We start from the raw sequence: 15,431 nt of genomic DNA, 5'->3' as shown, positions 1-15,431 counted from the left end.
AACTCACCCTTACACTCCTGAAGCCTTTAGAGGGTGATGGTGAGAAAAGGATGAGATATGTTAGATAATAATAACGAAGAATATCTTCGTTAAAGGTCACTGAACCACATTTGGATAGCGATGCTACCATCCCTTCATCAGCTTCAGGTTCAGTTGTTAGCTCACCTCCATGGCAGAATGGTGTGCACAGCGAGTGTGCCTTCGTCATATCATCACTCCTAATTGTCGCGACAAGCCAAAAGTTGAGAAAAGCAACAATAAATAACAAAAAATAATCAAGGTTCAGTTGTTGCACTTGGAACAGCCACACTGTTGTCACAAGGCACACACGCGATCCACGAGGGTGAAGGAGGTTGACTGATTTATTGATTGTTCAAATTGTTGTTTTAAGTGGGATCCGAACAACTATGTGCCTCCACCAGATATCGAACTCGGGATCCCTTGATTACAAGGCGATGACGCAACCACTGCTCCATCAGGGAGGCCTTGATGGAGGTTGATTTAAAATGAACTCATCTGGTAGTAACAGTCACTAAAAAATCTCTAACAAAAAGGGGAACGATAATAAACAAATGAATGTGTACAAGCAAAATACTGATCTGAAATCAGTTTTTACACATGTTCTGCCTACACCCCAACACGATCTATGCACACTTTCAATGGTCGAAAAATATATAATCTTTAACACTAATCCTAGACATGCCACAGCTTCTTGGTTAAACATTAATTAACAAAATTATGGTTTAACATAAAACATATAAAATGTTAAACTTAATTTGGGTTTTACTTTGAATTTTTATTACCTATATAATTCTAAAATTTAAATATCTGTGAAAAATGAATAGCCTCGGATGCAATCTGGGCTTGAAACATGTTATATGGGTTAATCTTATCCAGTACGTATTTGGGAGAGAGGGGGGATTTTACAGTGCAATAGATAAAAAGATGAAACCGATTGTAATGTACAAAGAAAGTTCTTTTAATAAATAATTTGGAGCAATTGTATAGCAAATTTTCTAAGACAGAAAAATTTTTGGGGTGCATGTGGAAAGTTCGAAGGGGTCAGTGCCCCCACTCCCCTTAAAGGCAATGGTGATCTTATCTGGAATAAAGTAACAGTAAAAGTATCTTAGTTACTTCTAAATAGTAACTTTCCAAACACTGACTATTATTCAGAAAGTTACCATCTTTTAGCTACTTCTAGTTGGATGCACTGCAGTACTTTGTTTTGTCCAATGTGCAGTCACATGCCATGTGTTGCAACATGCATTCTTACTACATGTGCACGTAATAATCTTGCTAAAATAAGCACAAAGTACACAAAACCTAATAACAAGGTGAAATTCTGTGAATATCATGCCTGTAGATAGGTGAGGAAGGGAATCACACAAAACAAGAGTCCACAAATAAAATCTAATCAAGATACCAGCTGATGCAATTGTCACTAGGTTTCAGTGTTGCCAGATTCATCTCAATCTGGCATTTTGTCAATATCATATCTGCTGACTGGAAAAGGAAGGGAAATATATTGAGTTCACAAAATAAGAGTCTAGCTGGTCAGGATGACAGCTACAGAAAGACTTTATGATCTCATAGCTTCCATATCCTTCTGATTTCAATATAACTTTTTGTGTGTCGCCACAAGCTAACCATATACATTTTTACAAAAGTATTATTCCCCAAGGTAAAATTTTACATAATATTCCCATTACTGGCAATCTATTACATGAGTCAAATTAAACCTTTAAAAGTCCAATAAAAATTGTAGGGCAGACTGCACACAGCTCAAATTTATATGAGGTATCAACTGTTATTTACAAAACGACCTCAATGCTGCAACACTAATCAAGTGAGCTTCAAAATGCATTTTTTTGTCATTTTAAAGATGGCGCCTCCTGTACACACTTGCACCATTGTTTCTTACCATCCGTCAGTCTAAAACTTACAGAAATTTCTCGGCAAATGAAAATTCAATATCTCTGTGCATGCTACCACACCAGCAAGTTTAGTAATGGAGGAGAAAGGTTGGCAATGGCCTCAGTTAGCAGGCGGATGGGTGGAAAGGCCTTCACAGTGGCTCATAAGTGACTGCACGTGGGAACCAAAAACATTTTCTTCCTAAGGTATACAGGCACTAACTTAAAGTTGAAAATATATGTAGGTCAGAAATAAGTCTGTGCTAAATTCAGATAATATTGTGCAACCCTACATACAGAAATCTACTAGGTAAGAAACAAGGGTGCCCTCCTCTGCAGGTGCCCTTGCATTATATGTTTTGAAAACATGACAATAACATTTTTCATTTCCATCGATAAATACGTCAAATGAAACTAGGACAGAATAAACTGTACTGAACAGGTACCAGCACAGTAGAATCTTGATAATCCGATATTCAGTATAATCCAAAGAAAGAAAAATAACTTTGCTGTGTTGGGAGCAGCAAAGCACTATATAGAAAAACACCCATAGGCAATCCCTACCAACAATCTGTTATTCAGACAATGCAACATCCTGAAGCAGAAGCCAACTTCACCATTTCTTTAAAGTACAAGTTCAACATTGTTTAACTAATTCTGTCCAAACTTCATTACTATTGCACTGAGCAATGTAAGTAATTACAATATTCATAACAATACTGTACACCTCATTTTTCACATACTGTAGGTTTTGTTACACTGCTTCCATTTTCCGTAGGTTATTCCGCATAGTCTATTTTTTTTTGTAATTCAAGTTAGTCTTAGTAACATCCACCCATGGGCACCTGGAAGGGAGGGAAGGGGGGTCGTGGCCCCCTGGAAATTGAAAGTCAACCAAAAATTATGTATTTCACACATATTATTTCATTTTAGCCACAATAATGTGTGTTAATTATTGCATGAACATCATAAATTCAAATTTAAGCAATGTTTTTTTTAGGGAACAACACTATTTTTGGAGAAAATGTGCCTTGTTTGCACCCTCCCTGGAAAAAAATACCTTCCTTGCCCCTCCCTGGGAAAAATCCTGCGGACGTCCATGCATCTACCTTGAATTATCGGGACTCAACTGTACTTTTTAACTTTATACTAATGTTCAAACAGAACGGCAATTTATTGATGTTCAGAGTAGTTAAAAATATTATATCCATGTGGCAGAGTTTTGATTTAAATATATTAAAACATTCATACATAGTATAATCAAACTATTAAAACTGCAGTAATTTATTTATGGAAAATAATTTTCTCGCAATCCTGGTGCAGGCTTAAAGAAAACTACAGATTTTTCATATTTCACAAGTATTGATACTTTCCATTTCTAATTTCTGAATCACCCTGTATACTGAAGACCCCTCTATGCAACACAAAAGAACTGCAAAGTGATTTCTAGCAGACAGCTTAATCCTATCACATTGTCCCAAACGACCAGTTTTCAGAACCAAGACTAGCAGCAATATGCTTCACTCGCACATGGCTACGAAGGGTATCACTTCGTGTAAAAGTACTGTGACAGATAGGACATTCATATTTTCCTGGGTAATGTACATGGTAATGGTTCCAACAGTTAGACACAATTTTTCCGCATAGCTTACACCTGTGCTGGCTACCATGGCCTGGCTGCTTTTCGAACATTTGTTTCATGTGCAAGGCTTTTGAACCTGAAAGAGGAAGAACATGATGCATCACTGCTTCTATAATAATTCTCCTATGTACAGGGTGTCTAAAAATTACCCTCACAATTTCAATAATAAATAAAAGTATTTCGTTAAGCCTGTTTCTGTGTAACTCAAATTCCTAGATAAATGTTGCGTATGTTCCTTATTTGTTTCCAAGTAACAGTTAATCTGGTCCCATAACTTATTTTGATATGCTACTAGCCTGAAGCAGGGGCCCCTCCAAGCACAGGACCTTGGGCAAGTTCACTTCCAGTTTTTGAGCCAAACTTTGAACTTTCAATCCTTTTTTCTTTCTATTTCAGTCATTTTACATTGTAATCATGATTATGAGGATAAATAATGACTTGATGAAATCGATGCTGAGACAAACACAATGCATGTATACCTTACCCAGGGTTTGAACCTGAGACCTCAAGCTACGCACGCTATGCTAACTAGCCTACTCTGTCCTAGAGGCTCATAAGCTCTGATACTATACATACTGGACACTAGAGTTCATTGTTACGTATTAAGCCTCTGAAACAAGTTGAGAGGGCAAAACATATGCAACGAAGTTCAATGAGCACAAGAGCATACTCCTTTAGTACCTCAGACATTACAATGAATGGAAAATAAATATAGTTTGTTGCAACTGTCTGTGTGAGGAAAATGTATACACATTGCTATGGTGTCTTCAAAAAGTAAGGTAACTACATATATGCAAAACTCTATTAAACATACTCCAAGCTCTCTAATATTTATGTGTATTTTTAATTTCGAGTACAAATAAGAAATAAATGCATTTTGCTGTAACATAATTTCAATAAACAAAAGCAGATACTAGCTTTAGTACATTCAAACAAGGTTTCACTATCTACTGGAGGTGAGCCAATATTTTCAATCGGTTGATATAAATTTAAACAATCTGTATTTATATGAAATTTGGTTTTCCACAAAATTACCACTGGAACTTTAATAGGGTAGAAATATCCAGAAAGTTTTGGAAAATACACAATTTTCATTACTTCACAGTCTATTTTTCGTGATTAAATAACAGGTATTTTAATATTTTCTTTGTCTCATATGTGAAATTATGGATATTTTCAGCGGATTGATACAGCATAGTTGTAACTGGATTCTAATTGGAAACAGGTGGATCAAAAATCTTCAACATTTGGATTTCAGGGGTTCAGACACCAGATCAATGATTTGAGATTTGTATATTTGATCCAGAATTTGTGATTCTGGACTTAGGTTTTGGAACTATGATTTGAGATTAGGATACTGGATCCAAGATTCAGGTACTGGGTGTAGAATTTAAGATGCAAACTTAGAATCGGAATTCGAGATTTAGCTGTCAGATCCAGAATTTAGAATCCAGATATCCTTCCTTTTGTGGGATTAGGATTCAAACATCCATCCTTAACTCTAACTCAATTCAATTGCTACAATGTTAAGACATTGGCATCAGTTTAGGCATAATATTTACACAAAACATTCACAGAAACTTAACAAACAAGAGAGTGAATTCATTTCAATATCCCAAAAGTGCTAAGAATATATCACTACAATGAGTAGACTTATCAAGAGTTCATCATTTGAGAATAAAACATGTTCAAATTTTAGACATGCTTTCCGTCCTAATTTAAAGCATGCATTAAGGGTCATAATACTGCTCACTGCAACGAGACACTTAAACATCAAGGTTCTTCAGATTTAGTCCATGCTTATATCTCATATGAGTTTTCAAATGGTCTTTTCGAGAGTAAACTGACAGACACAGAGAACACTGTAAGCGATCGGGGAAATGGTAACGGTAATGATGCCATCTATTAGTAATAGATTTCCCACATAACTGACACACAAAGAGGTAACAGTTAACAGGATCTCTTAAAAATATATCTGGCGCTCTCTTAGGAATTTCCTGATTTTGAAATTTTTCACCCTGGATGCCTGAAAGAGAAAGTTTCGTGTCAGAAACAGAAACAAAGCCAGTGAAAGTTTAGAATTATTTACAGGGCTGAGTCAACACAATATTCTCCCATTATAAAACCTTAATACTGACACTAATTCTTGCTGATACTATTTTAACTGTCAAAGCTGTCGGTACAAAAAATATTGAATCATGCAAAAATGATTCAAAAGTCGTGAAACCATAATTTTGTACACTAATAACAGGAAAAACATAAGAGAATGAAGAAAAATATAAAAAGAGCATACAAAGTAGAAAATTTCTTCATTATAATAGCTAAACATAGATGACCAGTCCTTACAAACCTTTTCTAACATGAAATTCTATCCAACCTTCAATATACGATCTTTCTCTTCACAGTCAAGTTTCACATTTGAGATTTCTTTCCAGAATCATTAATGGACCTTGCCAGATTCTCATACCCAAGTGCCTCGCTGATGGCATAGTGGTAACATTGGGACCTTGTAATCAAGGGGTCCCAGGTTTTAATACCCTGTGGAGGCACATAGTGGTCCGCATCCCACTTTAAACTTAAGGTCCAGTACCAATTAAGACTTATTAGCCTCTCTGTGCACACAGGGGACTTAAAACTCAAAATCAATCAATCATATCAATCTCATATCCGAATCCCAAGTACCAATAGCAAATGCCACAACTTCTCTTACACTCAAGCTCCAAGACTAACCTTAAAACATAAGTCACTTCTTTAGACTATAAACCCTCTACACTTCATTCAAAGATGATCCAAGCTTACTTCTCTACAACCAAATTTTGAAAAATGCATATATCAGGTACTAAAGAGGTAACAACAATATTGGCTACTGTAGTTATTATTATTATTATTATTATTATAGTGTGCATCATATTACCAGGGAACAGATTATGTGTCCTAAGAAAAGGGTTACATATGTAAACATACATTTCATTATTGTAATCAAAATATGGACTTACAACTGTGAAAAATAGCAATTTTCATTAAGGAAGAAGTTCACCAAGCTAAATAAAATTCATTAGGCTTACATGACATTAATTGTAATGCAAAATTGAAATATAAAAGGTGCTTTATTTTGTTTTGTTACCAAAACAATGGATTAGCGAACTTTCTTTGCTGAAATGTGAATCTCCTTATGTTGTCCCTAAACTGCACTCAATATTGAATGAAAATGGATTTCACTGCAAAAGCTTGAGCTTGAATTCTCTATTGTTGTCAAGAATGTTACAATAACTGATGCATTGTCTATCTTCAAGATCTAAAATAAACAGAGTACAACACGACAGAATACAGATGAACGAAAAACCTTAGGCATTTAACACAAGGAGGCAAAATGTAGTAATAGCATGAAAATGGTGTATATGCTGGAAAATGTTTTAAAATATGGAAATTATATGCAAAAATAATTAAAATACAGGGTATCTATAAAAGTACTCCGGGGTTTTAAACAATCATAGTGCGCAAACGGTATTAGATAACTCAGGTTAGTTAATTACTTTGAAATCAGTAGCTCATCAAGTTTTATTCACGCCGATTGGAGTTTATTCCAACAAAGGTTCGTAACGCTGCACAGCGTTGACCTTGAAGTGGCTGACCCGAGCCGAACATAGTCAGTGCAGTTCAGTGCAACGGCGACGCCACAACAGAAGGTGCAGTGTGTGATATGGCTTGTAGAAACTGGATCTGTTATTACTGTACAGCGAAACTTTCGACGCGAGTATGATGGTGTTTAGCCTTCGGACAAAACCATTCGTCAATGGCTTAAGGCGTTTAAAGAAACTGGAAGTGTGGATTGGAAGGAAAGGGCCTATTCCATGGCCTCCAACAAGTCCGAACCTTACTCCCTTAGACTTTTTCCTATGGGGACATGTGAAGAGCATGGTTTATGCAGAGAAAATTCAAGATGTCAACCATCTAAGGCAAAGAATTATTGCATCTGTGGCAACCATCACCCCAGAAATGCTGGCCAGGACGTGGCAAGAAGTTGATTATCGTTTGGATGTGTGCCATGCTACAAACGGGGCCCACATTGGAATTTACTAAATTGTAAACAAAACTTGATAACATTAACTTCAAAACCCAGGAGTTTTTTTATAGATACCCTGTATGTAAATGTGTGCTAAAAGTTAATATATGTAAAATAGAGGAAAATAAAAATAGCATTTTTCGAGCTTCCACGACAATTCATAAACATAATACAAAATTATGTTGATTTCATCATCATATGAAGATATGTATTTACATATAAATTCACTCCTTGGTTATTGCACAAGTTTTTCCACTGAGGTATATTTATTAATACCTATTAACTCCATACAAGAACACACAGAAATCAAATTACATTTGTGTTGCATTGCAAAGATGAGGATGATAAATGATGATTAGATGAAATTGATGAAGAAACACACACACACAAGAACACCTCTGCTCAGGGCTCAAACCAACGGCGGCATAATTGGCTAAGGAAGTGATTTAAGAAACTGGTGGAGGCTACAGTATTTCAAATCAAGCAAAACACCACAAATACTGCTGTGATGGAATCGGAAAGTTTGTGTCCAGTGCCAAGTAATCATAGGGTGCAACTAATAGGAACTGTGCAAAACCACTTGATGTGTGAAAGAACAAACTATTTTCAGTGCATCAACTGTAGCAAGTACGGGAGTTTAGTTACGTTACCACGGATTGATTTACCTCAAATACAAAGATTTCATCTCTTTTATACAGCAGAACTGCGATTTTACATTTTCCCACATTATACAGGGTGTTTGAGAAGCCTCTGTACCCTTTAATTGCATGTATACTATTGCGACCAATCTTCATAATCCCAATAAAGCAACAAGCTAAAAAATGTTTACAGATTTTATATTTTCCTGCATTTAAAGTTGGCTCCCTGAAAAACATAAAATCAAGGACTTCAACTTAACAATTGTAATGGACTAACTTTGATGAAACTTCAGGATACAAAATGGCTTACTCTGTCAGTTAGCCACTATGTTTCAAATGCTGTCACTGGACAGATAAATTTATATGTTATGACTGGCTTGACAAAAAAAAACCTTTTGAAAGTTTTTCAATCCATTAATGTATCCATGGACACATGTTTAATGCACTATTCTTCAAAAAATTATCCAGACATTCTTTCTGAATAGCTGTGCACACCTTAAATCACCTTCACAAAAGTTGCAAAAATATATAAGACAGCATTTCTTACTTTCAATTAACACTTACATTAAGAGAGATATACGTATGTATGTGTGTGTATATATAAGTATATGGCAATATTTGTATAATATGTAATTGTGTTTTTATTATTTATGGAACTCTGACCTGGGAAGTTTGGTGGCACATTGAAAAGTTGACTACCCTGGCTTCAAGCTTTATTATTATTATTTAACAGAGGATTTCAAATACAGCATTAGCCTTTTTACATTGGAATGTAATAACAACATAAACTAAAATTACGTGCATGTGACTAACATATTTTTACACAACAGGCTTCTAAAACGTGGCTGGTCTTTAAAAATGTATATTCGGCTTGCTAAATTGTTGTAATGGCTGGGTAGTCTGTGGAACAAGGAACATTGGATGGGACATAATCTTGGTTTCTGACAGACAAAAAAGTTTAGTGCTTTTTGTGGTGCGAGACGGCACTTGAAAGTGAATTTCCTGGAGAAGACGATCACATCTGATGTTCCCATTGGCTATTTTATGGAGAAATAAATGGTCTGACCCTTTGTGTCTATTGTGAGGCACATGGATAATTAACATTTTCAGAAGGATGGAATTTGGTGACAAACAATGGCCAGAAAGAAGTTTAGAATGGAATTTAGGCTAACTAAATTTGAGGGGCATGACATGGACCAGATTGGAGAACAGTATTCAATTTTAGAGAAACGAAAGATTTATAAAAGTAATGAGAGCAGATAGGTTGATAATTTTGGTGAAATGATAAGAGTAGACCCAGCATACACATAGAGCCTTTAGTGACTGTGGAAATGTGCTCAGAAAAGAGAGCTTCTCCTCAAATATGATGCCTAGGTACATCTGTAAGGCAACTCTCTGAATGCAATTATTTTCTTATTTTCCATGAAACATTTTGTATTTAATTCATTTTCCTTTAAGGAGAAGGTCATCATCATAGTACACATAAAAAAATATAATTAATCCTCAACTTAAGATATTTTTATTACGAATTATATTTGTTACACCACATTACATGAACAAAAAATATCTTCATCATAACAAAATCAACCTTCTGGATGAAGGAAGTTTCAACAGAAAATAGTATTCATTATGTACAAAAAATATGCATCTTGAGCACCGATTGTTGCAAAACTTCTACAAAGATCCATGACAAAATTAACAGAACAAAATGATTTAGACTTAATAGAAAACAATTTTCATACAAACAGTATTATTATTTACGAGCACAAAAGAATGTAACAAGTTTATAATTAATGATATGAATTGTGCACTGGAAGAATATAATATTGTCCAGTGATTTCCCAGTTATCACAACAAATGAAACTTGTAATTATAATATGAAACTTGAATATCATAAAAGAAACAAATGGAGAAAAATACCACCCCCAAGGAAAAATCACAAACATAACAATTAATTAACATTCAATACTAACCTGAGCAGTCAGTTTCCTTACAACTGAACATTTGATCTCCACATAATTTAATATGTATACTTTTAATGTGTTTAATATGGAAATGCATAAATTATTCTAAAATTTACATTAACATTTCTATTTCCAGAGATATGTTATTCTATAAATATTGTAGGTATTTGATGACACAACCTTATATGGTCATTATTGAATCAAAATAGATGAACTTTGTAACAACTGGTCACTATTGTCCTGCTGACATTATTGGTGTCAATTCAGTTTTCTTGTTAACTGATATTAACATATTTCCTTGATTAATTTTCCATGTGTAAAATTATATAGGGTGATTATGAAATCACAATACAGTGGGTGCCCTCTCAACCGGCCTCGGTTCAACCGGTTGTCGGTTTGACCAGCTGTTCAGCTGAAGAAAAAATATTGATTCATTTTAGAATATGGAACAGCCTCCTTTAAATATGTATGGTACTGTATGTATTTTTAAAGACATAGTCTACAATTGTTTAGTTTAAAAAATAGGAACATACTGTACAGTATTTTTCTGTGCTTTACTTTCTGCTCATCTAGTGAAGTGACGTTTACTATATTCCATTACATTCAGTTTAACCGGCCATTTCGTTACCTGGCCAACGGTCTGGTCCCGTGGTGGCCAGCCAAGAGGGCACCCACTGTACATTTTAGTGAATAATGTTATGCAATACATCTCTCTTGTACATGATGTGAAACAATGCTAACAGTAGAAGAAATCCAGCGACTGTTAATGTGTGTCTGTGGAAAGATGTATGAATAGGTGCGGGCACACTTCCACCTGGTACATGAATTGTCAAGGTTTGAGCTCCTACTCACCCAACTTGACTCCCCTAAGATTGGTCAAAGGGGTATGAGACATAGATCCACAATATTGCACGACTGAAACAACAGATTGCTGAGTACTAATGGTATTGTCACTCAACCCAATGAAGAGGCGTAGGCGAAGCTACCATGAGTAAGTCACATGATATGGTAAGACTTGCATCTTCCTTCGCTTTGAAAAAAACAACACATAATGGTCACACCCCACGATTTTTGTAAAAAAAAATCGGATAAAATCTGTCACGATTATGCAGTGAAATATGGTAAATTAGGTTGATGCACTATCTACTTAGTGTTATACATACAGTACTTAGGTATCCAAAGTTATATTCATGTATACATATAAAATTTTTGGTCCCTTTTACTTTGTAATCTGATCAGGAAGAATAATACAAACACAAGCTCAACTGTATTTTGTCCCAAGATGTGATAACTATGTTTGAACCAGTTTAACTGTAGATTTAGTCCCGATTAGTTTATCTGTGCATAAAGTGGACTTAAACTCGACTAATAAAGAAAACTCAAAATTTATTAAGGAAGTGGATTAACCATTCAGGTTCTTCACAGAACAACTGCAATTTTATGTCTAATTGGTAGAATATCGTTTGTCAATATCACTAAATTTTATTCTGGTGTGCATATTGGTCCATCTGTCAATAGAGTATTAAAAATAGTTGTTCACTGACGAAAATTCATATTTGCCACAAATAATAACTCTTCACTTCACATAATTTTCAGAATACCGAGACCGATATTTTACGATACATCGGTATTGTTTCAGCCTTGATAGCATTTATATTACATGTATGGATCTACTACTCTCATTCTGTCCATGTACGCAGTTGGATGTTTAATTTTTATATGCTGTTTCAAGTGGTCGGGTCGCGAGAGGGTGCGATAGCAGATTGGACACTGGTATCTACCGGGGTTGTGATAAAGGTAGTGGTTCTTCATATTGTTAACAATTTTACCACAAAGTTTGCATTTCCTTGAGCCGGAAGGGAGTTTCACAAACAATGTTTTATAATCAGCGATATCATTCATAACCATTGGTAAAGTCGACCCTGGAAGAAGAAGAAAAACCAGTGTCAAACTCTATCACATCCTCCAGTTAAAGTTAATTATTAGAAACAGCTTTAATGAATTCATAATAAATGCACTGTTAACCAACCTACAGCTTTAATTACGTTTGAATCCAGGACCTTTTCTATTCAATGTAGATAGGTTTACATATACATAATCTAAGATGACAGAATACCATATTTAATTTAGTACCTGGTGCACTTTTTCTTGACTAAAAATATGGCTGGAAATGAAAGTGTTTGCATAGAGCCAATTGAAGGCTTTGTGCAAAATTTGTGAAATAGTCTTACATTTTATTGCAAATCCAATATGCTGATAGGTTTACACTTGTTAATAAAGAGTGCAGAAAAAACACGAATGTATGAATAGGTGGTGTGAAATGCAATGATAAAAAAACTTCTGCCGTGAAAGTACAGGACTGGTAGTGGCATATTAATAATAATAAAAACATTTCTCTTCCTTCAAAATCCAAGCACGCAGCTTATCAAAGGGGTGCAGAGTACACGAGTATATATGATAGCCTTGTGCTCACGTTTTGAGATTCGTGGTAATCTTTTACACATGTACAGTTTGACAATTAAGTAACGAGACAGATTTCAAACTGTGAACATCAAATGTGATGTAGTGCAAATCACAATTCTTTACGAAGTGTATTGATTACTGAAACACAGGGTGACCAAAAGTTTTGTGCCTTTGTTTTCAATCACCACAGGTAGCAGAGTTCTATGATGATGAGTAGAGCCCGGAAGTTCAGGCATTTATTTTCGTTAAAATAGGCAGGCAAAAGTGGCCGCGGTGGCTCAGTCGGTAACGCGTCTGACTACCATGCTCAAGGTCCCGGGTTCGATCCCCGGCCGGTTCAAATCCGGGAACTTCTCTAACGGTGGAAGCTGCCCCGCCCCCAACCCAGCATCAAATAACATGGGTACCTGGGGGGAAACCCTGGGGGGTAAAGGTGGTCAGGGGCGTGATGCTGATCACATCACCCCCACTCACGACCGGATCAAGAAAGTGTGGGGCGTTACCCCCACACCCTCTATACGCCTTCATGGCGTGGTGCTATGCACAGGGGAACACTTTACCTTTTTTAAGGCAGGCAAAAAGGCATTTATAATGTGGAAAATAGGCACTAAAATGAAAAAAAGGCAAAATAAACCAAAAAAATGGCACATTTAGAAGTCGCTTACTTTTATATATAATATCTGGCAACATGTTAAAATCTACATTGGGAAGAACATTTCAATTTTCTCCGTCTTGATTGCACATAACACAAGGTTTTCTTTAAAGTTCTCAACATTCATTGATAGTCGTCTGTCAGAGAGAATGTTTTTCATAATACAGGGTGTCCCACGAACGGCGCAACTGGGAATTAAGAGTGACGCTACTTTGTAACCGAAACCTGTACATACATAAGTCATACACCAAATGTTAGCCCTGTCCAAGTAGATATTTTTAAACATAGAAACAACAAAGGGGGGCAGTGTTGTTCATGCAGTGTTGCCAAATGTAAGTGAAAGTGTAAATTTATTTTTCCACAAAGCATGGAAAATTGCATGTCAAACATTCGTACGGAAATTTGGACGTCAATTTCCACCTTGGGTAGGTGGACTATTTCGCCATCTATAGTTCAGAGAAGAAAACCGATCGTTTTCACGTATAGCCAATCCTGAAATGCCTCGTAAAGGCGTACCGGTCCAAATGGGTGTTTTAAAAAAATTATGAGGTACAGTGGCAACACTGTTGATGTTTGAAGGCAACAAAAGGTGTGTTTAGTGATGGTCTATGACATGGAAATACTGGAAACAGGAAAAAAGGAAAATGAAAATTTAGTGATGGATGCTCAAGATCCCGGGTTCGATCCCCGGCCGGTTCAAATCCGGGAACTTTTCTAACGGTGGAAGCGGCCCCGGCGCCCACCCAGCGTCGAATAACATGGGTACCTGGGGGAAACCCTGGGGGGTAAAGGCGGTCAGGGGCGTGATGCTGATCACATCACCCCCACTCACGACCGGATCAAGAAAGTGTGGGGCGTTACTCCCACACCCCCTATACGCCTTCATGGCGTGGTGCTATGCACAGGGGAACACTTTACTTTTTTTTTTACTTTTTCTATGACATGGAAATACTGGAAACAGGAAAAAAAAAATACTTTTTTCCTGTTTCCAGTATTTCCATGTCATAGACCATCACTAAACACACCTTTTGTTGCCTTCAAACATCAACAGTGTTGCCACTGTACCTCACAATTTTTGTAAAACACCCATTTGGACCGGTACACCTTTACGAGGCATTTCAGGATTGGCTATACACGAAAACGATCGGTTTTCTTCTCTGAACTATAGATGGCGAAATAGTCCACCTACCCAAGGTGGAAATTGACATCCAAATTTCCGTACGAATGTTTGACATGCAATTTTCCATGCTTTGTGGAAAAATAAATTTACACTTTCACTTACATTTGGCAACACTGCATGAACAACACTGCACCCCGTTTGTTGTTTCTATGTTTAAAAATATCTACTTGGACAGGGCTAACATTTGGTGTATGACTTATGTATGTACAGGTTTCGGTTACAAAGTAACGCCACTCTTAATTCCCAGTTGCGCCGTTCGTGGGACACCCTGTAGAAAATGATCTTTCTACTTCGACAGAAGTTATTGGAGCATACATAGAACAAGCTAATGTAGCTGGACTCATTTCGGTAACAGCATTTTCATCTTTTAGAATATCACAAATTGTTTTCAATTGTTTTAAGTCCTTATTTGCACTCACTACCCGTTTGCACTTTTCCGCAACAGCTGATCCCTTTTCTCCTGGCACTTCCATCATCTGCTGCATAGATTCCTCGAAGATTTTCATGGATGCTACAAGAGTCTCACCTCTTTTTTCTAGCTTTCTAATTGTCTGTGGCAATGCACCATAATGTGCAAAAATAAACGACAGTTCTTTCTTCAGTTCTGAATAGCACAGGAGTTTTTCACTTCACGAATTGAAGCCGCTTCATTTTCTGGATGAGCATCGATCACCTCACTGATTTTTTCAAGGTTGTTAGCATAATATATAGCTGCTGATATCCAGGTTCCCCATCTTCTCAAGACTGGTTGCGGAGGAAAACTAAGCTCAGGTGCAACTTCCGGAAATCTTCGGGTTCGAGAGGGAGATTTCAGAAATATCTTCTTTGTGTTCGAAATCAACCTCTCCACTTCAGCAGTCAATCATGCACAAGGAAATGTTAACCGAAAGGCAATATCCTAACTGAGCATGAA

At 36.4% G+C, this 15,431-nt stretch overlaps 1 protein-coding gene across 10 annotated transcripts in view; it reads right to left on the bottom strand.

Annotated features, from left to right (window-relative positions):
* Window positions 1-15,431, bottom strand: part of LOC145997443 (uncharacterized) — a 151,835-nt gene that overhangs the window by 38,626 nt on the left and 97,778 nt on the right. Inside the window, exon 5 of one of the 10 annotated variants that reach the window (XM_083134499.1) lies at window positions 3,196-3,634. The exons of 7 other annotated variants lie outside the window; for them this stretch is intronic. In XM_083134499.1, coding sequence (XP_082990625.1) covers window positions 3,384-3,634 — 251 coding nt within the window. In that variant the 3' untranslated portion in view covers window positions 3,196-3,383. Of the gene's footprint in view, window positions 1-3,195; window positions 3,635-4,448; window positions 5,585-9,767; window positions 12,146-15,431 lie in introns of those variants that run through there. 2 more of the 10 variants (XM_083134498.1, XM_083134496.1) reach the window with 2 other exon arrangements.

This window comes from Lepisma saccharinum, chromosome 13 (genome assembly GCF_977018435.1).
Source record: "Lepisma saccharinum chromosome 13, izLepSacc3.1, whole genome shotgun sequence".
Taxonomy (NCBI): domain Eukaryota; kingdom Metazoa; phylum Arthropoda; class Insecta; order Zygentoma; family Lepismatidae; genus Lepisma; species Lepisma saccharinum.
Note: the sequence above shows the minus strand (reverse complement) of the source record. Positions and strands in the feature narration are given on the sequence as shown.